The 22,868-nt window shown below is 40.1% G+C and overlaps 1 protein-coding gene across 3 annotated transcripts in view; it reads left to right on the top strand.

Moving 5' to 3' along the window:
• Positions 1–22,868, top strand: part of SLCO5A1 (solute carrier organic anion transporter family member 5A1) — a 119,743-nt gene that overhangs the window by 85,097 nt on the left and 11,778 nt on the right. For all 3 annotated transcript variants that reach the window (XM_045861153.1, XM_045861152.1, XM_045861151.1), the window contains 2 exons: positions 12,427–12,625; positions 22,060–22,219. In XM_045861153.1, coding sequence (XP_045717109.1) covers positions 12,427–12,625; positions 22,060–22,219 — 359 coding nt within the window. The remainder of the gene's footprint in view (positions 1–12,426; positions 12,626–22,059; positions 22,220–22,868) is intronic.

The following is a 22,868-nucleotide window of genomic DNA, read 5'->3' as shown; positions in this document are numbered from 1 at the left end:
TTTGTCTTCATTTTGGTGACAATAAAAATGTGAAAAGGTGCAGGGGTTCCTTTGATGTTGGGGAAGTCCCACTAGTGTAATATCCAGCATTGACCATAAACTGGTGACCCTTGCACTGTGAGAGGAGCCCGGAACTGTTAGCTGGGAGGTACAGCACATTGACTTCTGCGGCATTGCATTGGCTTTCTTTGCTGGTTCACACATGTCATTTGGGGTGAAATTTAAAATATGTATTGCTTTTTTCTTATGCTTTTAGCAAGATGCATGATTTAATTATTCAAAACCAAGAAGAGATAAGACCTGAACAATATAGGAAGGAGACTATGGGTGGTTGGCTGAGAGGTTTAGAGACAGAGCAGTTGGTGGGGCTTGTTATTATGACATCAGCAAGGCACACAGGAACCACGTCTCGTGTTTCTCTTCTAATGCTTTCTACCCAATGGCTACTTTTTATAAGGTTGATTAATTAATGGATTTCTGAAGGCTAAGTTCTCATTTATAGTAAGTTTGGTATCCTCCAAAGCTGCTCAGGCCATTGGTTTATTAGAGCACATTTTTGTTCATAAGCTTATTTTGTGGATTTTATTATCTAGTGGAATCATGCATGTCTTTTGAAACAAAACAACATGTTCAGGTTAAAAGGGCTGTGTGTAGCGTACTGGTTTAGAGTACCATCCCTGCTGTCACTGTCTTCCTCAAAGCTCTTCATTTTTCTGGATTAAGCTATCTTGTTCAGAGAGCCAGGAAGGTTAATTAACTTTTAAATTTCTTCTAGGTGTCAAATGTTGTGACCTTTAATAGTCTTGACTCTCAGTAAACTCACTTTAGTGGGTAGATGAAAACAGTGTGTAACTGGGGGGCATTTATTCCCAGTGCCTGCTTTACTACCTTTCCTCCAACTTGTTGTCCAAGTGGCCGCTGGTCCTTGAGACCTAACCCAGTAAGTATTCCTCGTTTAAAAATGGCACTCCTCTCCCACAACTCCTGATTTTCCTTGCTGGCTTGAAGATTTTTCTCTGTTAGTGCTTTTCACTTTCTAACAATTGTACAATTTGCTTAGTTATTGGTTTATTTATTGTCTGTTTTCCCCATAGTAGGTTGCACATTCCATGTGGGTAGGAATTTTTATCAGGTTTTTTAACCATGTATCTCCAGAATCTAGTAAGGGGCCCAACACGTAGTAGATGCTCCATAAATGTTTTCTGCTACATTAATATATGTTTTAAAAATTACATATTTTTATTTTTTTCTGAAAATTATACTTAACACATTTGTAAAAAGTACAAAATGAACTTTACCTCAACTATTATTAATTAAAAACAGAATGTAACAAAGCACATCTTCAGAAAACCCACAGCTGACATCACACTTATTGGGAAAAAACTGGATGCTTTTCCCCTAAATCAGGAATAATGGAAATTACTACTTCCATTCACCATTGCAATGGAGATTCTAACCAGGGCAGTTAGGCAGGAGGATGATGTAAAAGGCATTCATATTGGATAGAAAAATGTAAAACAATCTCTATTCACAGATTATGTGGTATTATATAGAGAAGATCTTAAGGAATCCATTAAAAATTATTTGAACCAGTGAGTTCAGTGAGGCAGTGAGATATAAGATTAGTATTTAAAAATCAATTATACTGTATTTCTATACATTAGCAATGAACAATTTAAACATGAAATTAAGGAAACAATTCCATTTATACTAGCATTAAAGAATGAAGTACTTAGGAAGAAATTTAATGAAAGATGTACAAAACTTATACTACAAAATGTTGTTTAAAAATAGAAGGAAACCTAAATAAATAGGAAGATATCTCATCCTCATGAATTGGAGCACTTAATGTTATTAAGATGACTGAATACTCCCCAGATAGAGTAAATCAAATCCCCATCAAGATTTCAACTGGCTTCTTTGCAGAAATTGACCAGGTGATTCTAAAATTCATTGGGAAATGCAAGAGACCCAGGAGACCCAGAATACCCAAAACAGTCTTGACAAAGAACAAAGTTGAAGGATCTAGACTTCTTGATTTCAAACTTAATAAAAAACATCAGTAATCAAGACAGTGTGGTACTTAAAAGATATATAAATATCAATGGAATAGAATTGATAGTTCAAAAATAAACCCATACATCTATGGTCAACTGATTTTTGACAAGGATGCCAAGACTGTTCAATGAAAAAGGAATAATTGTTTTAAAAAAATGGTGCTGGGACAACTGGATAGCTCCAAGCAAAAGAATGAAGGTCGACCTCACATCATATATAAAAACTAACTCAAAATGGTTCAAACACCTTAATGTAAAGAGCTAAAAATTATAATACTCTTGGAACAAATATAGGCATAAATCTTTCTGACCTTGGATTAGACAATGCAAACAGTGAAAAAATAGATAAATTGGATATCATCCAAACTTTAGTATATCAAAGGTTACCACCAAAAAAGTTTAAAAAACCCCACAGAATGGGAGAAAATATTTGCAAAACATATATCTGATAAGGGATTTGCGTCTTGAATATATGAAGAGTGCTTACAACTCAATAATAAAAGGATAAATATGCCAGTAAAAAATGGACAAAGAATATGAATAGATATGTCTCTGAAGAAGATATACAATGGTCATGTGAAAAGATGCTCACCCTCACTAGTTACCAAGGAACTGCAAATCAAAACCACAATGAAATACCACTTCACACCCTCATGGATGCCTATGATTAGATATCATCTATGACAATTACAAGGGCTGGTAAGGATCTGGAGAAGTCGGAACCCTTTCCCTTTGCTGGTAGGAAAATCAAATGGTGCAGCCACTAGAAAAACAGCTTAGCACTTCCTTAAACATAAGAGTTATCATATGATCCAGAAATTCCATTTCTAGGCATATATCTAAGAGAAATAAAAATGTAAATCTACAAAAAAACTTGTACATGCTTGTATAAAAAAACTTGTTCATAGCAACATTATTTGTAACAGCCCAAAATAGAACCAATCCAAATGTCCATAAACTGATGAATGGATAAATCAAATGTAGTATTTCAATATAATTGATTATTACTTGTCCATAAATAGAAATGAAGTATCAATACATGCTACAGTATGGATGGATGAACCTTGAAAACATTATGCTAAGTAACAGAAGCCAGACAGAAGTATTGCATGTCTCCATTTATATGAAATGTCTACAGTAGGCAAATCTGTAGAGACTGAAAGTAGATTGGTGGTTGTCTAGGGCTGGGGGAGGGGCTTGGGAGGAAATGGGTGTGATACCTAATGGGTACAGGATTTTTTGGTGGGTGATAAATGTTCTAAAATGATTGTGGTGATGGTTGCGTATCTCTGATATACTAAAAACATTGAACTGTACACTTATGTAAGTAGGTGACTTGTATGGTCTGTGAATTACAGCTCAATGAAGCTGTCAATGAAAAAAGAAAGAAAAAGAAACTGCATTCTAGCAGTGAGTTGACTATGTTTATTAAGTGGTTGCTCTGGCCTTTCCTAGAAACTTGGCAGAATTAACCTTGGTTTTCAATGAGCAAAATTTTCATGTAGCTCTTGTGGGACAATGACAGTCTAACAAGTACAGTTGAGGTGTGTAGAAGCTTGTCTTAAAAATTTTCCCCCAATAAATAGGGTTTTTAAAATCTGCCCACTTCTCCCTGGGTGAGGATAGTGTTGTCAGGCTTTGGCGGCTCTGCTATTAGTGGATGCAGCAATGCTAACTGTCTCAGTGGGAGCTGGGAAAATCCTGAGAGCTGCTGGATTTGAACAACAGTGGAAAGGGGAGACATTGAAAACTGCTGACAGAAAGTGGATCTCGCCTGAAGGGCCTCCAAAGAGGGCTTTGCACTTGGCACTGGCCCACCTCAGTAGCTTTGCCTCTGTGAACGGAAACCAAGTCCTGCAACTCAATACCACGGTTTTAGTTTGCAGTTTATTTTGATCACCAAAAAAGCTAATAAGCTCCTATCAGTCGCTAATAAAATTTTCTGTACAAGAGGCTTTTCCTTTTGCAGTATCTTGTTTAAAGATTTTGCTATTTCACGTTGTTTCCCACAGCCAGTGGAAAACAGAAGGAAGTAAGCACTCTGATTTTTGCATTTCATCATGTCGAGTTGTCTGTGCCCTCTGTGGTTTTAGTGCCTGGGTGAAGAAAACTCTTTTAGGTTTCTAGGCTGTAAAAGATGGAATATTAATTTGAGTTGATTTTTGGATTCTTTGCATGACACAACTCGACATTTGCTTTTCTGTATTATTTTAGCCAGAGCTCTGCAGAAACCTGGAATGAAAAGTGTGGTTGTTTTCTCTGTTGAATGCACCGTTTTAGTACCTTTCCTTTGGTGATCCCGAGACCTTCACTCCTGAGGTTGGGTTCTCAGGTTTCTCTCCCACCGCACAGTGTCTCCCTGTGTTAGCAGAGTTGAAGAAAGTGTTATTCTGGGTGAATGAGACCCATTTGCCCAAGTAGGAATTAAATATGAGCTTCAGATTGCTATCTCCATGCTGAAGTCAGGGAAGGGAAGGTTTGCAGAAATGTGTAATTCCTTTTGAAAGCCTTGATTGGTAATTTCAGTAAGGCCGTGCTAGAAATTTCACAGCATTCTCTATTGTTAGCTGCAGGTGGTCCCATCTGAGCCACACTGTGGCTCTCGTGGGGTACTTAACAGAGGAAGCCGTGGTCGGAGAGGTCCTCTTCTGGCTCTTTGTCTTCTCTCTGAAAGTGGAGAGGATCCGATTTGAGATGGGCTGTCCGCAGCAGTCTGGTGTGAGGCTAGCTAGCCAGCCAACTCATCTGCCTGCAGAGAATTCCTAAAGGACCTCCCTGTAAATTCTTCCCCTGGGCCCACAGCCTTCTCTTCAGGTCCTGGGAGCTTTGATTAAGGAATATGCTATTTAGTTCAACACACACAAGCTGCCTCTTCTAATCCAGCCGATCGTTCTATACTTTGCTATTCTTCCTATGCAGTTTGATCTAGTGTTATGTTGTGAAATAATATGGACTTCAAGAAATAGTCTGTTCTCTGTCTTAAAACGGCCACTGCATTACTAAGGAGTTATCATCTATTAGTTTTAATGATACCACTTGTTCATTGTTTGTGAAGGAATTTCTGAGATTTTTTTCACAAGGGTAGTTGTTGGTATATGTGAATGAGAAAAAGATATGTTGTGCTTTTGTGCTACTTCGTGGATTTATGTATTGTTAGTGAAAATGTATACTCACTAGCTGTCTATTTCCAGACCATTCAAAATTTTCTTGCTTCAAGGTTTGAATTTTTAAGTCTTTTTCTTATTCCCTGCTGACAGTAATTGGTATTTATTTCCTATAAGAAAATGTTTTCAAGGGAAAGTGGAAACTTAACAGAGTAAAATAATGTACCCTGGTGATAGGAAATCACTGATTTTGAATCATAAGCTTAGAAGCCTAGTCTTTGGAAAAGTGAAATAAGCATAAATTTGTTGCCCCAGTCTGCCACTCGTTCAGTTTTCTCATCTGCAATGTGGAAATAACACTACGTTCCTCCCAGTCTAAGACATCATTCATAGTGAGATGCACCGTGATTTTGAATTATGATGCTTCTAAGTAGATTGTGACAAAGAGCTGAGATACTGTTGATTGTAGGACACATTCTGATTTCAGAGCAACTCAAAATCCTTACGTGCCTGAGAATTAAATGAGATATTATATGCAGAGTCAGTATCATACTACCTGGCATCTCCTCAACATCAGTGTGTGTGTGCGTGTGCGTATGTGTGTGTGTGTCTAGAGAAAGAGAGATGTAGGGAAGAGGGAAGGAGGGAGAAGAATATGAATAAATAGGAATAAGAATGAGGATGGATTGTAAGCTCCTTCTTTTCCAGGTGCTCATCACCCTTTCCCCTCCCCTCTCAGGGCCCTACCTTCCCAAAAGGAGGCAGCAGAACCTGAAAGTCATAGATGGCAGCTCAGAGTGATGTTTCTTACTGACTCATAGTCTTATGTTCACAAGCCATCTGCTTTCAACTTTGGTGTGACACACACAGAAAGGGTGGGTGGATTTAGAGGCAAGACCATGAGGACATCTAAGGTTCTGGGAATGTGTCCATGTGCACGTAACTCACTGCAGGACATTCTGCGTTAGTGTGACATCACAGCAGAGAAGACATGTCAGAGGACTACAGATGTCACACACTTTGCCACCTTTACGAGGTTGGCAGTTAAACTTCTGCTAATAATGTTCAAGTTAGAATTTTGATAACAGTGAGATTTTTTAGGCATCAATGTAGCTATTTACAGCCTGCCAGTTTTAAACTGATTTTAGCATGTTATATCTTACATTTCCTATATGTAAAATGAGGGGTAGTCTACTTTAAGGAATAAGTGAAAATGGAAATTAGTGTCATTTGAAGACTTTCATGTAGTAAATTATAAATAACAAAATCCATACATTCAGCCATACATGCACCACATCCTGGTAAGTGCTCAGAAGGTGTGAAGAATAAAGGTAACGTCCCTTCTGGGCACTGGAACCTTCTGGCTGGCAGGAAAGATGGAGAAGTAAACACGGTAATGGTGGCAGACCTCCCCGCAAGGGTCACACTGGGTGCCATGAAGGTGCACTGTTGTCTTTCTTAATAATAGCAACAGCTACAGCTCAGTTGAAGATCCTGAACTTAAAACAGTCTTGTTTTTTTGTTTTGTTTTTTTTTTTTCTCCCTTCCTTTCTCCTCACTTTTCTCCATGGAACACTCTTAATAGTGAGTCACCTAATTTTCTTCACCTGTCCTTTGGTCCAAGGTTTCTTGTGCTGCAAATCATGTTTTAAGCTCAGGTATATTTTACACATCTATGGAGGTAGCTAATTGTCTGTATATTGGTGTGGAGAGGAAAGTTTCTCCATTAGCTTTAATATTTGGTAATTCACTGAATATCTTTTTTCTTAAAGACCTTTCAACTCCATGTAGGGCATGAAAGGACTTTATAAGGGCAAGCAATATTGTGAACCCAAGTAATAACTTCAAAATTGAGTGTTATAGTAGTGTATGATGTAAGAGCAAGAACAGAGTTAAGACGATTGACATATCAATTTGCTCTGATAAATAAGAAGATAAAAGATTTCTAACTGGAAAGAAGACTTTTTGAGAATTAATGCAGAAATGAGTTCTTTAGATTCAGATATATACACACGGCAGGTAGCTAAATAACGGACAGGTTTATGTGTTCAACACTCATAGGCTAAATATCATTCAAAGATATACATATTAAAGAACATAGAGGTTCATGTTAGACCACTAATTGTAGCTTAAATTCAGTTCTGTAGATTACATAGCATATAGAAATTTGCCTAATTATAATTCCAATATAGTCTTTGTGCAACTGTTGAACTCATTAATATTAGGCAGATACTGCTGATGTTCATACTGATGATGATGATGATTACTCACTGTTTTAGGCACTTCATATGTCTTAACTTGTCTAATTCTAATAACCCTATGAGCAACATACAATTCTTACCCGTATTTTACAGATAAGAAAATGCAAGGCCTGGGAGTGATCGGAAACATGCAGCTTGTAGGTGGCACAGCTGAGTTTCCAACTCAGGGCATCTGGCTACACCGCCCATACTCTTACCTGGGTTTGTCTCTTAGACACTTCCCATTGCGTTGGCTTCTTTCCTCCACCAGTTGTATTTTAGGTGGGCCACGGGCTTAGCCCACGTGTTCCCATCTTTCTAAGCTTGGTCCCCATCCTCTTCCCCTCATATTTACACCAGAGGTGTCCCTGGACACCAGCTGATCAGATGTCCTTGGGCATCCCCCTCCAGAGACGCCCGCCCCCCATGTCTAGGCCACCAGAAGGCATGAGGAGCAAAAATTCTGGGACAGCTGGGGCTATCATGCTGGGGCAGGAAAGGAGGTGGATCAGATGCAGGGACTCAGAGAAGCAGAGGCAGTAGGTAGAGGAGCAGGCCCTCTAGGGCCAGAGGCAAGGGAAGGAGAGCATGTGTCAGTGAGGTGAATTTGAGTAAGGCAGTTTCTGCCCAGAGAGCCCATCTTACTAATTATTTCTTCGCAAAGGAGTGTGGAAGTTGGAAGGCCTTGATGGCGGGGTGGTGGTGGGTGGAGAAACTGACTTCCAGCCACTCCATGTTCTCCATAAGCTAACTCCAAACTCGCAAGGCTGGTTTCCCAGAGACAGGGGGCAGTGAGAAGGCTCTACTGTCGTACCCTGCTCCCCAGCCCGAAATGTCCCCTACTCATCCCATAGGCTGTCAACTCCAACAAGGAAACATTTGAGTCTCTTACTCCAGCAGGAGATCTGAGGGATGTATGGATTGACATGAGTGAATACTCAGAACCTTTCTGTGTTGATGGTGTGGTAGAATTTAGATGCTGAGAGGCATTAGGTGAACATTTTAATAGGTGTTTACTCTGTTTGATGTAACCTCATATTTACTGATGACAAATGCCCTATTTTTAAGAGCTGGGTACTAATTAGGATGTTTAGTCAAATAAATCATACTGCTTTTAAGTTATGACTCAGCTATGAGCATGGGGATTTGCTTTGTTGCTGTCCTAGGGGTCTGCAGAGTGTTTGTCCCTCCATGGATTGCTCAACTGAAATAGGAATTTTATTGATGTACCATTTTCATTCTAAATGTAAAGTTCTACCTACTTAATCATGTTGACAGCATGGTACCTTCCTTAATGAGGCAGATACTTTATTAACCAGATCCTGTAAGCCCAGACAGAGCCCTGGTCAATTTACCTAGAAGATTCCAGGGGCCAGGTGGGTCTCTGAGGCTGCTGTGGTGATGTGGGCAGAGCTGGGAATCAGAGACCTCAGTTTTTATTCAGTCTCCCTCCCTTGTGTGCGCTTTTGGTCGAGTCACTTCTCTGAGCAGTCAATGTCCTCATCTGTACAAGGGCTGTTATTGATTTTATAAAGTCGGGACTGCAGTGAGGATTACAAGATGAACACTGGTTGCCAGGCAGAGCTCAGACATTCGATAAATCCAGGCCTCGTTCTCCACCACGTCAAGTGGGTTGTTGAGCATGCTCAAGCAAGCCCTGCGACCATGCACGCTGACGCAGCTGCGGGCCTCTGGGGCCTTGTGTTATCTGGACCCGCAGTACTCCCCAGGTGCCAAGCCCATGACACACTCCTATGTCTGCTGTCCTCACTTTTCTGCAAAGGTTATCACAAGCCTTGGCCATATTTAAGTCTCAGTATCCCTTTCCTCTAAGAGTTACTTTTGTTTTTGATTATACATGAAAAAAAAACCCAAAAGCTATAAAAATACAAATTGGCAGGATGTTATCAATTCTTGAAGGAAAAAGAAAAAAATAAGTGAACTATGTAAGCAGTGGATTTTTGTGTCTTCCTATGCCTTTCAAATGTGCTGCTATAACATGTATTACAGTGTGTTTCCAAAATAACAGGAAAATAAGGAAACAGCAAAACTGCTGCCCACGCAGTGAATTTTCTCTCCTTCCCCCTCTCCGATCCTATTCCCAGAACAGAGGAGGGGATCTGTCCCTATCCAGGGCCAATCTGATCATCTGTGCTGACTTGCATTGATATTAAGTAAACTTTTCCCTCTACATTCTACCACCCACTCCTTTTTAGTCTAATTTTTCCAGTACTCTATATAAATATGCTTCAGCTTCTCCATATCCTAGCAAACAGACAAGACTCTGAAAGCCCCAACTCTAACTGGGGACCCATAGCCCTCCTCCTTCTTGCAGCCAAAATTCTGGAAAGGCTGTGTGGATTCCAATTTCCAAATCCGTATGACTGACTACTCACCCACTGAGACCTAGTTTTTGTCTTCATGATGCTCTGAAAATTGTTCTTGCCAAGATCTCCAGTGATGTCATCGTTTCATTTCAATCTTTATCCTCTTAGACTTCTCCGAGGCACGTGACACTCTTCATCTTCTCCTTGAAACTCTCTCCTTGGCTTCTATGGCACAATTGTAACGGTAATGACTACAATTTATATTGTGTGCAATACACAGTGTACTGTGGCTACAGATGGTGTCAGTAATCTTCATTTTTACATGAAAGGTAGACATCTCCATGATAACGTTAAGACATCTGGCTTAGAGCATTGAGGAAGCGTATGCTTATATGTGATTGCATGGCTATAAGAGTCAGTGCAGATTTGAATTGCAGTCTTTCTGAATCCAAAGCCCAGGCTTCTCCCCCTTAACACATTTAGCTGCCCTAGATTTCCTCTCCCCTCTGTGGCTGCTCATATTGTTTCCTCTGTGGGCTCATCTTTTTATGATCCCCATTAGCACTGCCACTCTCCCGGACCCTGGCTTGGGCCCTTCACTTTTCTTTGTTCAGTCTTGTTGGAACATCCTCCCTGCACCATGAATTCTGCTCCAGTTTATAAATGCCCCAGCCCAGCTCTTCCTCCACTCGCGACACAGATGCAGCCGTGTGAGGCACTTTAGCTGACTGTTGCCTGGGTTGCTGTGCAGTAGCCCCTTCTCTGCCCTCGTCCTCTTTTGCTAATTTGTTTATCACGCCATCGGTGTAGAGCCTGACCATGGCTCTCCTGGACCTTTGTAGCTTCCCTCCTGACCACATCTCTGACTCTAGCTTTGATTCCATTTAAGCTGCCTTCCACCTCAGGGCCAGACATGATCCTCGTATCACACAACTCCCAGCCTGGCAGACTCCGGCTCAGGATTCCTCGGTGGGGTCTCGTTGTCCAGAGGTGCAGCCTGACCTCCTGTTCGTGGTGATCTCTCATGGTCTCACTCTTTCTTATCTCTCCTCCCCATGTCCCACCACTTCCTGGCAGCTGGCATTCCACATTCCCAACTTGTTTGGACTGTTCTGAATCCACAGTTCTAGCTCATGCCTCTGCACATGTTTCCTCTGTGTAGGATGTTGTCTCTGTGCTGGTGCCTTGGACGGATTCTGTCTCATTTGTCAAATGTCAGCTCAAATATGGCCACTTCTGGGAAGCCCTCCCTGATTTTTCCCAGGGAAAACTCAGATGCTTCCTTTCCTATGTTCTCCCTGTCCTTTGTATAATTTCCTTTTTTGTGTTCTGAATTTTTCTGTTTGGTTCTCTTTTAGACTGTAAGGTTCTTGAGGCAGGCACCATGACTATTTAAAAATATTTTGTTATAAAATACAATGCACTGAGAGGTACATTAAACAGAGTTTAGAGATAAGGGATAATTATGAAGTAAACACATGTGCACCTCTTACCCAGGTCGTGGAATGGAGTACTTTCAGTTCTCCAAGAGTCCCCCATGCCCTTTCCAATCCCACCCATCCCCCCACTGTCTTGGCTTTTGTGGCAATTACTTCCTGGATTTTCTTCATAGTCGTATTACCAGTATGTGCATTTCTAAACAATATTATTTCATGTTTCCTGTTCTTGAACTTTACACAAATGCACTCACACATGTGTTCTGTTGTGTTTTGCTTCTTTCATTCAGCATTGTGTTTGCACGATTCATCCACATACATAGTTATGTGTAATTAGGTTTCTGACTTTTATTGCTCTAATGTGGCATTTCATTATGTAAATTTGCTACATGTTATTTATCTACTAATGGATATTTGGTTCATTTCCAGTTTTGAGCTATTACGTTTCTTCACATATCTTGTGTACCTCTTTTGGCTGCCACGTGCATCGGTTTCTTCAGGGTATAGACTCAGGAGTGGAACTGCCTGTCACAGGGTGTCCATGTCTTCAGCTGGGCCAGATAATGCCGAAGTAGGTGTCACAACTCACGTCCCACCAGAGGGGGCCCATTGCTCCATATCTTTGCCCATCAGTGGTACTGTCAGACTTTTAAATGTTTACCAACATGATTGGTGTGGAGTAGTTTTTCACTGTGGTTTGAATTTGTATCTCCCCCTTACTAATGAAGCTGAACACCGTTGTGTGTTTATTGGTTAGCTGAATTCCCTCTTTAGTGAAGGGCCCATTCAAGATTTTCTTTTTCTCTTGGGTTGCTTGTATTTATTTTATTGTTTTGTAAAAAGCAGTACACTATAAAATCACACATCAAAGATGCACTAATTACAGTATGTTTAAAATAATTTAAAAAATAATTAAAATTTTTTCAATTACAGTTGACATACAATGTTATATTAATTTCAGGTGTACAACACAGTGGTTAGACACTTAAATAACTTATGAAGTGATCACCTCAATAAGTCTAGTACCCATCTGACACTGTACATAGTTAGTACAATATTATTGACTATATTCTTTATGCTCATCCTCATGGGCTATTTTCATAACTGCCAATTTTGATTACAGTATTTTTATTCTTTACCTTAATATTAGTAAGCAGAAAAAGAGTCATTGGAAAACAAATAGTAGTATACATTACTTAACAAATTAATTAAGTCATACATTAATAAAATAAATCAATATCCTGTCCTTTCCTTCTCTGCAGGTGTTATTATTGTGCCCAGTGCTGGTGTCGGTATTGTCCTGGGAGGCTACATTATAAAAAAATTAAAACTTGGTGCAAGAGAATCTGCAAAACTAGCAATGATCTGCAGTGGTGTGTCTTTACTGTGTTTTTCAACCCTGTTCATTGTTGGATGTGAAAGTATTAATCTAGGAGGCATAAACATCCCTTACACAACAGGGTAAGTATCTCGGGAGTGCCATTCCACGTCATTGTGATCATGAGTTAAGTGTCAGTGTCCGGGGGCAGGCCTGCGCCTCCCCCTGAAGCCGGTCTCTGTGCGTTTCCTCTTTCTAAGTGGAGCGTGCACGCGCCAAGGGCGGAGGCCATGACTCTGTCCCTTTGACCTTCACACGGTATCTCCCATAGCATTTCGATTACAGTAGACAAAAAGGAAATGCTTGAAACAGAACCGAAAATGCAGTGGACAGTCAAGAGTCTGGCCCTTACCCAAATCCTCCATCCCATTTCTCCACCCGAAGACACACCAGGTGATGACTTCAATTCCTTGTGTAGCCTTTCAAGGCTTCTTTAGATAACTATGAATATGTATTTTCAATTTTCCCTGCTTTGTAGCCAAAATATAGCATTCTATAGACACTTTGCTGACCTTCTCTTTTAAATGTTAAGATAGTTCTTGGAGATCTTCTGTACCAGTAATGTTTCGAAACATAGCTAAGCTTTGTATGGACACTACTGCATGACAAACATTTCTTCTAAGTGCTTTACATAGAATGACTTATTAATCCTTACACAACCCGACCAGGTAGGTGCTATTCTCCTGAAGAATTTTACAGATAGCAAAACACACGTGCACGCGTGTGTGTGATGTGCTGATAAATGTGTAACAGATGTCTCTCATAAAACAAAACCAAAACAAAAGAAAACAAACAAAATCCCAATCTGTAGCATTTGCCAATTTCAGAGGTGTAACTATTCCTACCATGGCTGATTGCAAGCTACCAGCATGAAGACGCTGAGTTAGGAGGAGATTCCAGTCACACAGCATCATATCGTATTTTTATCACACAGGTATGATAGGCTTACAGAGCCTGATCTGGAGCACAGACCACAGTAAAGTGTGGTAAAAGAATTAGCAGGTGGTAATTTGAGTATTTATCTTTGTTTTTTTTTTTAAAAGATTTTATTAAGCCCTGGCTGGCGTAGCTCAGTGGATTGAGCACAGGCTGAGAACCAAAGTATCGCAGGTTCGATTCCCAGCCAGGGCACATGCCTGGGTTGCAGGCCATGGCCCCCAGCAACCGCATATTGATGTTTCTCTTTCTCTCTCTTTCTCCCTACCTTCCCTCTCTAAAAAATAAATATAAATAAATAAATCTTTAAAAAATAAAAAATTTTCTACCTATTTAAAAAATATTTTATTTATTTATTTTTAGAGAGGGAAGGGAGGGAGAAAGAGAGAGAGAGAGAAACATCAATGTGCGGTTGCTGGGGGCCATGGCTTGCAACCCAGGCATGTGCCCTGGGTAGGAATCGAACCTGCGACACTTTGGTTCTCAGCCCGTGCTCAATCCACTGAGCTACGCCAGCCAGGGCAATCTTTGTTTTCAATAACATTTATTTAATTGTTTTTAATTGTAGTTTTATATGATTTACTTTTTAATAACTGCTGTCCTGAATAAGCAGTTGACAAAATCCCTAAAGATTTAACAGAAGGATTTTGTGACCTAGTGTGTCTGTGTTGCATATAACTCAGGACTTGACCCTACATTTAACACCAGGCAATTTACAGAGCCCGTGCCTTTAGTCACTACAATGATTACATTCCATTTAATTTTATTTTCTAATTTAACTGATTGCCATTTGATGGTCAGTGGGGTTATTTCTAAACTTTAATTATTAAAATAGTGCTGCAATAAACAGCCTCTTGCATATACCACTGCTGTGCACTGTGCATTTGTAGAATAAATGTCCCGAATTAGGGTTGCAACAAACGTGGCCAAATTGCCTTCCCAGTGTTGTACCAATTTGTTACCATCACCAGCAATGGATATGAGCACTGATTTTCCTACAGCCTTGCCAAAAGAAGGTGGAAAACTCTTCTTTGAGACCTATGAAAACCTTAACTTTTATTGCTTGAGTTTGTTGGGGTTTGTTAGGATTTGCTCACTGGACAGAAATTGAGTGACTAGTTTTTGGTGCTTGGTACCAACGAATGCTTCGTTTCCTTTTGACTCTCAGTGGAGTTTTATGTTATAAAATGCTTCGCTTGAAATTTGAACAACAAACTTTTTATTTCATTTAACCAATCTAGAATATTAGAGAAAACAAAAAAGAAACTGCCAATCAGAGCTTATTTAGGTGACAGAATGTGGCCATTTGTCCCCAGAGTTCTTTTCCACCAGATGTTGTGTATGATGCATGCACCAGGCGTGAGGCCTGGTTTGGAAATGCTTTGCCCTCAATGTCACTTCCAATGTCACCGTCTCAGCAAGGCGCCTCCTCACTGCTTGATCCCTGGAAACCCACTCTCCCCCCATTCTTCTCCACCGTGCTACTGTTTAGTGTCCTCATAGCACTAACCTCTATCAGAACTCACCTTTTAGAATGATTTGGTTTGCTCTTATCTCCTGTCTCCAAAGTATGAGCTTCTCAAGAACAGGTGTTATAACTCTTTCCGTAATAGTTGTGTCCCCAAAGCAATGTTTGCTGCATGAATGAATGAATAGCTAAGTCAGTGGCTCAGTGTAGGGCCTTGTTTGTGCCTTGTACCAGGTACTCTCTGAACTCTCTTAATTTAATGTGTATTGTTTTAACCTCACGGAAATTTCTTCTACCATAGCTTTATTCCATCCCTCCTCTTCATTTTTTTCTGTGCTCTCCAGGACTCCTGCAAATCAGATGTATGGGCTGTTTGCCTGTGTGTTTAATTTTTTCTCGCATATTTCTGATGTCTTTAGCTATGAGATTTTTTCCAAACATTGTTTTCTATTTTCTATGTAAATTTTTTATTTTGAAGATTTTTGTTTTATTCTGAGTGTTTCCTTTTGAAAGCATCCTCATGTTGTTTTAAAGAGTAATGTCTTTGCAAATCTCTCTGTGTATATAATTAGCTTTTCTTTAAAAAAACTTTATTTCTATGCCTTATATTTTATCCTTTGATTTTAAGAGTCAATTTTTCTGTTTATTTTGGGCTTTACAGCTTGACAACGCTCAGCCTAGCATCTCTCAGGTTATGTTTCCCCCTCCCTCAAAAGAAGACCAAACAAGTTTTATTCTGAGTTGTTCACATCTAAAACAGAAGCTTAGTTACATTTTTTTCACCTTCCTTAGAGAAGAGCTTCTTGGTGACTTTCTGGGTTCTCAGTTGGGGACGGGATGGGTGAGTGGAGGAAAACGGAAGCACCCTGGGTGCTTTTCTTCCTCAGATCTGCAGTGGGCTCCGTCGTGTTCAGCTACACATTCCCTCTGGCCCTTGTTCCATCTGCTCCAGGTGGGAGCTCAGGGCCTTGTGGAGGTTCCTTCGGGCTGGCTGGCTCCTCTCCACGGTGGCTTCTGCTCATTTCACATGAACCTCTGCCTGTCCACTGGCTCTTTTCATGAAGTTTGGTGTCACTCTTTCCATTGTTCTCTGCCAGTTTATTTCTTTCATTCTTACTTTTATTTTAAGCGCATCCTCAGAAGGAATGGAAAGCAGACTGACTGGAGGTGCTACTTGCTTTTAAACTGCAAGTTGCCTCAAGCCTTTTCAAGCCCTTGCTTAACAACATACACCACTTGCCAGTCCTGCATCAATTGATTTCTGGACTCCCTAGCACGACTGGGCAAAAGTTACGTAATGGTGCTGACTGGCTCCATTACGGATTTATGAGTTCCAATCTTAGCAGGCCTCCATCTCTGCTGAGCAACCCGTTTCCTTGGCTCTAGCTGGCTTCCTTTCCTATGCCCTGTGATGGTGCTTCCATTTTTTTAAAAACCCTTTCTTCAAGTTGTTTTTTTTATCTTACACTACTCTTAGTTTTCTTTTTTTAAATTGAATTTGTTGGGGTGACATTGGTTAATAAAATTTTAGTCTTGTTTTTCTTATTGGACAACCTACTATTCTGCATTTTGGGATAAACTGAGGGCCTAAGAATAAACTCCTTGAACTACTCTCCCCTCTTCCCTCAAACTTCTTTGTCAAATTGTGTTATTTTATTTTTTCCTTTTTTATTTTTAATTTTTATTGTTCAAGTACAGTTGTTTCCATTTTCAATCCACCTTGGCCCCCTGCCCCACCCACCCCTACCTCCCACCGTCAAACCTACCCCCTTTGGCTTCGTCCATGGGTCCTTTATACGTGTTCCTTGATGGACCTTCCTCTATTATCCCCCATTATCCCTCTCCCCCTCCTCTCTGGTTACTGTCAGTTTGTCCTTTATAAATTGTGTTAGTTTCAAAGGCAAGTACTAGTGCCATCATTTTCTAATTGTGACCTTGCAAAAAATTTCCTAATGTGGTCAAATGGTGCTTTCTTCATGTGTAAAATCAGTGATAATGTGAATCATGCCCAGTTAAAAGCATGATTAATGTAACACATATGGTTGGAAAATTAAAATACCACAGAGGGTAGAAAATAAAAAGCCTATTTCTCCTTTCCTCATCCTCAACTTCTAGTACAAAGCATTTAAATATTGTAAACACATGTTTGCAGCTTTGATTTTGAGGATTATACAAAGGAAGGGTTCTGCTATTTCCTAGCATGGTGGTTAGCACTTAGTATAAGCTGAAAAAAGCTATTTTTTTTTTTGGTCTCTACTCCCCTGTCTTCCAGACCATGCAGAGCCACTCTTTTTTCTTCTCTGAAAGATGAATGAATGTTCTGGCATCTCCCTCTGCCCAGGGATGTTACCCATAATGATGCTGAAACTAGTAAGAACTTGATGTAAATAAACCTGAATTATCTAAATTCATGAGTTCTGATATAATTCTTGTGATTTCATTGTGCTCAGCAGGGAAAAACTTGGTTAGGAAGGCTGGAAATTACTGCCCGGATCCGGTCACTCTAGCGTTTTCAGGCTGACCTCGGTGATGGTTATGGCAGCAAAGCCAAAACACTGTGGTGTCCTTGGGGAATTCTTCTCGCTCCCCAAGTTCTTCTAGAAGATAGTCTAAAACTGAATTAGCATAAACGCTTTTGGATGGTTCAGTCACAAAGGTGTGCCACTTTTTTTGAGGCGTGGTTACCTTTGTGTGAATAATAATGGGACCCGTTCTCCAATCAGGGTGTGACTTACATTTCAGCCTCTCCATGGCCCCCTGGCTGAGTGCTCCTGTGGGGGGCACAGCCTGCCCATCAGTATGAGGTTGGCCTGCCTAGTACAGACTGTCTCGTTCTGCATGATTTTGAGACTCACATGTGGGATTTTCTCCTGTTTTGCAGCCAATAAAGAGAGAGATAAAGGGAGTGGCAGTGAAGGGAGGGGCCTTTGTCAGGCATATGTTTTCCGGTATGATGTCTGGCACTTAATAAATGTCTTTTTTATCTAATGCTTACGACCTGACTCTACTGTCTGGATTATTATCCACATGTTTCAGATAAAGAATCTGAGGCTTAGCACTGAAATGATTTGCTCAAAGTCATCAATTAATAAGGAGTGGAACCAAATCCAACCCAGAATATCTATTTCAGAGGTTGTGTTCTTTCTAAATACCACAGTGGTGCTATTTTAAATTTGTATTTTGCACAAGCACACACCTAAGTGCTCACACCACTTCCTTACTAAAAGAGTGATAGAGAATGTATCTGTTTCCTTCAGTAGTTCTCTGTTTCCTAATATTCTGGCACAGCTGAGTTCCAGGCATAAGGCTAAGTGCTCTGCGCATGGACTGCTTTTGCTCTGCAGCTCTCAAGACAGCCAGTAGAGATTTTCACCTTGGCCTTGCCACACGCTAGCTGTGTGAGTTGAGCAAATTAACTTTTCTGTGCTTGGTTTCTACATCTGTAAGGTGTGGTAGTGATAATATCTATCTTGTCAAATGGCTGTGAGGATTGAATAAGGTACTTGGCAAATTTCTTAACCTCTGTGCCTCAATTTCCTTATCATTAATATGGGTTAATAATAGTTCTGGTCTCTTATAGAGAGGATAAACTAGAATAAAATTCTATAGACAATAAACAATTGATTTTTTTCTCATCTTAAATACGAGGAGAAAGAATCTCAGAGGGATCAAATAAGTTGCGTAGAGTCACACGACTAGGAAATGGTAGAAGTGTGATTTGAACCCAGGTTTCTCTGATTACTAATAGAATAGCTTTGACTATTAAACTATTCTGAAGGAAAAAGAAAACATGAAGAAGAAGCCACCAAATAGAAGCAAACTCCATTTATTAAAGTTTGTATGAGGAGTTCCAGGTTTACTAGGAATTTTAATTGGTAATTGACCAGCATGGTGAATTATCTCACATTAAAGGACTTAATGACTGACCCATCTTTGGATTAGCATTGAGTATTCAAGAAGCATCTAGGTGCCTGGGTAGATTTGGGAAGTTTTAGAAGAATGAACTTTTCCTTTTGAGCCAAACATGGAGCCACAGTGGTTCTGTAGGATGAACCTGACATGTTATTAGTGGTTCCCTTAGAAAATTCAGATTTGATAGCTAACATGTAGAAACAACATAAGTGTCCATCAGTGGATGAATGGATAAAGAAAATGTGATGTATACATACAGCGAAATAGTATTCAGACTCACAAAGAAGGAAACTACAATATGTGACAACATGGACAAAACTTGAGGACACTATGCTAAGTGATATAAGCTACAAACAAGTCCAAGTGAAATAAATCGCAGAAAGACAAATACTGCAAGATTCCTATATGAGGTCTAAAATAGTTAAATTCATAGAATTTAACTATCGAAGGGTGGAATGCTGGCTGCCAGGGGCGGGGTGGGGGAGAGGGAAATGTGAAGTCACCGGCCAATCAGCATAAAGTTTCATTGAAGCAAGATGAATGAGCTGTAGAGTTCTGCTGTATGACATTATATCTACTGTCAACAAAATGCATCGTATTCTCTTAAAATCTGTTAAGAGAATAGACCTCACGTTAAGTGTTCTAGCCACAGTAAAATAAAAGAAAAAAATAAACTTCAGATTTGAGAATCTGATGATTCTTTCCCTATAAAAAAATCTCAGGAGCTGTAGCTAATATCCTGGCCCATTTCCAGCTGAAATAATTACATTCCCAACACCCCCAATTTCCCTGCAGTTTGAATTAGGAAATACATTTTTCTTTCCCTTGGTGTTTGCCGAACTGTATGTTACACAGGTGCATCCTAATCATCCTGCAGCCGAAGAGCCAGGATTTGCTGTGAAAACTGCAGCTTACGTAATACTTAATATAAACACTTTTCATAATGTGAGTTATTGCTCTTCATTTTACCTTTTCTTCAAATAGTTTTTTAAAATGGGGTTAAGTCTGATGCCTATGTACAGAATTTTTCACCACTACTGTCTTAATAAATCATTTAGTAATTCTACCTTTATTACCTCTCATTTATCATGTCAAGTCTTTTAACTTAAACTAAAATCTATTATATCACCTTCTGATTCTGTGACTGGAGGCAGTGGGCCAGAACTTTCCTGGGGATACTTGCTTGAGCTATAAATGATGAGGGAGCATTTTCTCAGGTGTCTGTGTTCAGCAGTGACTGGTAACTATGGGATGGAGTGATTTACCCAGTCCCTCCAGGTCCAAAATCTAAGAGGTTGGGATTTTCCCCTGAAGTTACTTCTCTCAGTATAGTTTCAGTGCTCCAAAGTACTAAGACTAGAGGAATTGAATAGGGATAGTCTGGTAATTCAGACCTTGCCTCAGCTTCACACAGGTGCATTCCATTCCCTTTGTCACCACTCCTGGGCTTGCCTTCCTGCTACTTGGTCTCTTAGGTGGTAGGCTGCTACCAGCCCTCTGAGTGACTAACATCTCTGGCCAGGTCACTCCTAAATTCTCTAATTAAACCATTCATCTCTTCATCTGTGTCTCACGGACAGCTTAACCTACTGAAGGTTAAGTAGGTCTTTTTTTTTCCCTCCATTATTTAAATCTTATGGCACCATTCAAAATCTTTCATTTATTATAATATCACTAATGTTAAAGGAAATCTCTAAAAAGTACAAGGAAAAGGTTTACTAAAGGACCTTAGTTATGTGTGTTTCTGGATTATCCTAGCTACATTTTTTTAACTTTTAATTTTATTTTATTTTTGATTTTGGAGAGAGGGGAAAGGAGGAAAATACAGAGGGAGAGAAATATCAATGAGAGAGACACACCCATCAATTGGTTGCCTTCTGTACATGCCTCAACCCGGGACTGAACTCACAACCTGTGCATGTGCTGCTACCAGGAATCGAACCGGCACTCAGTCTGTGGGACGATGCCGAACCAGCTGAGCCACACTGGCTGGGGCTATTCTAGCTACTTCTATTGATAGGCTTAGAGTTTGTTTCTAGCTATAAGTACATGATTTCATCTATTTTTGGCTGTTTTGGAGACACAAAGTTTGTTGTATTTCATTTTAGGAATATCAAGGAGATATGAAATATAAGCAAAATTCTGTCTAATGAGTTTTAAATTTTGTATCCAAGAGCTACACAAACCCACCCGAAATCTATAAAACGATGTAATATATGTTTAAACTTTTTGTTTCAAAAACACCTATGAGTATTATTAAGCTAGGGACCAAATTTACAATTCCATAACCTCATGTTAACATAGTCAATAGAAAATGTTCATCATGCAATGTTAGCGAGAAATAAAATAGAAGTTAGAACTCTGTGTAAAATCTTGTTTGATCATCACTCACTCTGCAGAAAACAGACTGGATTAAAATAACGGTGCACGTGTTTCAATGTGAGGAACACGGCGCAGCCTCTCCTCAGCCCGAAGTGAACCCAGCACGGGGGCAGACAGTGTGCAAGGGCAGCAGTGCGCTGCACTTACCCTCATGTGAAGGGACTGCGCACCTTCCCAATAAGTGAAAGCCTCCCTGACAAGTTAGCCTTCCAAACAAAACGCTCACATTCACTCAGAGTCAATGTAAGTACTAGTCCCAAGCGAGGAACCAGGCCTCACTAATAATGATGGTCTAGAGTCCTACAGCTTTCTTTGATCATTTATTCCAGAACAATTAAAGTCGTTGGCCAAAGGAAGCATGTTGACAACTGTGATTGATGGATTCCATGTTTGTGTCCTCATAATGATGTTACTGATTTGGCCCCTCAAAATTATTTCCTCCATCTTACAGATAAAGGACTTGAAGCCCAGGTTTGTTAAGACCTAGAACCAGGCGTCTGCAGTGAGAACGGTGGGGCCCAGCTATTGAGACAGGGCCATAGCACCACGGAGGGTAGAATTGAGGCAGGACGGACAATTTGCTACAAAACTACTGAATATGTGGTACCAGAAAATTGTAACATTTTCCTTTAAGTTTTATTTTATTTTAAAGTTATAACAATAATTATCAAGAGCGGCTACTTCACAGAACCACAACTTTGACTTAATGGGAATGTCTTCTCTAACATGGATAAATGACTTGATGTCAAGAACTTACTTATTAGTTTTATTTTAGTAACTGTCACTCACGATCTGCCATCTGCTTCTTTTCACTCTTAGACCCTCGCTCACCATGCCTCACAGGAACCTGACCGGAAGCTGTAATGTAAACTGTGGTTGTCGGACCCATGAGTACGAGCCAGTCTGCGGATCAGATGGAATCACATACTTCAACCCCTGTCTGGCTGGCTGTGTTAACAGTGGTAATCTTAGCACTGGGGTGAGTGTATTTCACCAGTTCCTGCACTGTTGCTAATCCAGCATCCTGTGACAAGGGTGTGTTAGAATTCAGAGGAAACACATGACCTCAGACTCCCTTTTCAAGAAACTTCAGATAACCTACAAAATACCCCTGACACAAAACCAGAGGAAAGACAAGTATGCAATGACATTTTTTTTCCTCAGGGATGATTGTAGTGTTTGGGTGGAGCACTTTGCTTCAACATCAGCACTCTCTTACTTTGTGTTTGTTGCCAACTCAGGGAAACTTGATAAGGTTGAGTGCTGGGCATCTCGTTTGCTCCTCCGACAGGACCCTTGTGATGGATCTGAAGGTCAAGATGACCACACAGGTGCTGACTGAAGAGATTAGGAGTGTACCTCCCCTCCCCTGCTGAGAGTCAGTGAAGAGGGGCAGTGGCCGTTTTTCTAGATTTTTGGTTCTGACTTTTTTATTTTTTAGCCTTCAGAGTAAAGATATTTCTGTCAGTTCAAGAATAGGCTATTTTGAGAATTCCTTTCCCTGTGAATTATAAATAGGCTGTAATACTGTGGAGAAAGGTTTTCATATTCTACTCAGTTCCTTATTGAGCCTGGTTTCATTCTTTGTATAAAAACGGATTGTAGGAGGCTTGAGATAAGGCATTATC

The sequence above is a fragment of the Phyllostomus hastatus genome, unplaced genomic scaffold (assembly GCF_019186645.2).
Source record: "Phyllostomus hastatus isolate PE091 unplaced genomic scaffold, TTU_PhHast_1.1 phas_scaffold_21, whole genome shotgun sequence".
NCBI lineage: Eukaryota > Metazoa > Chordata > Mammalia > Chiroptera > Phyllostomidae > Phyllostomus > Phyllostomus hastatus.
This window is presented reverse-complemented; position numbering and strand designations above follow the sequence as displayed.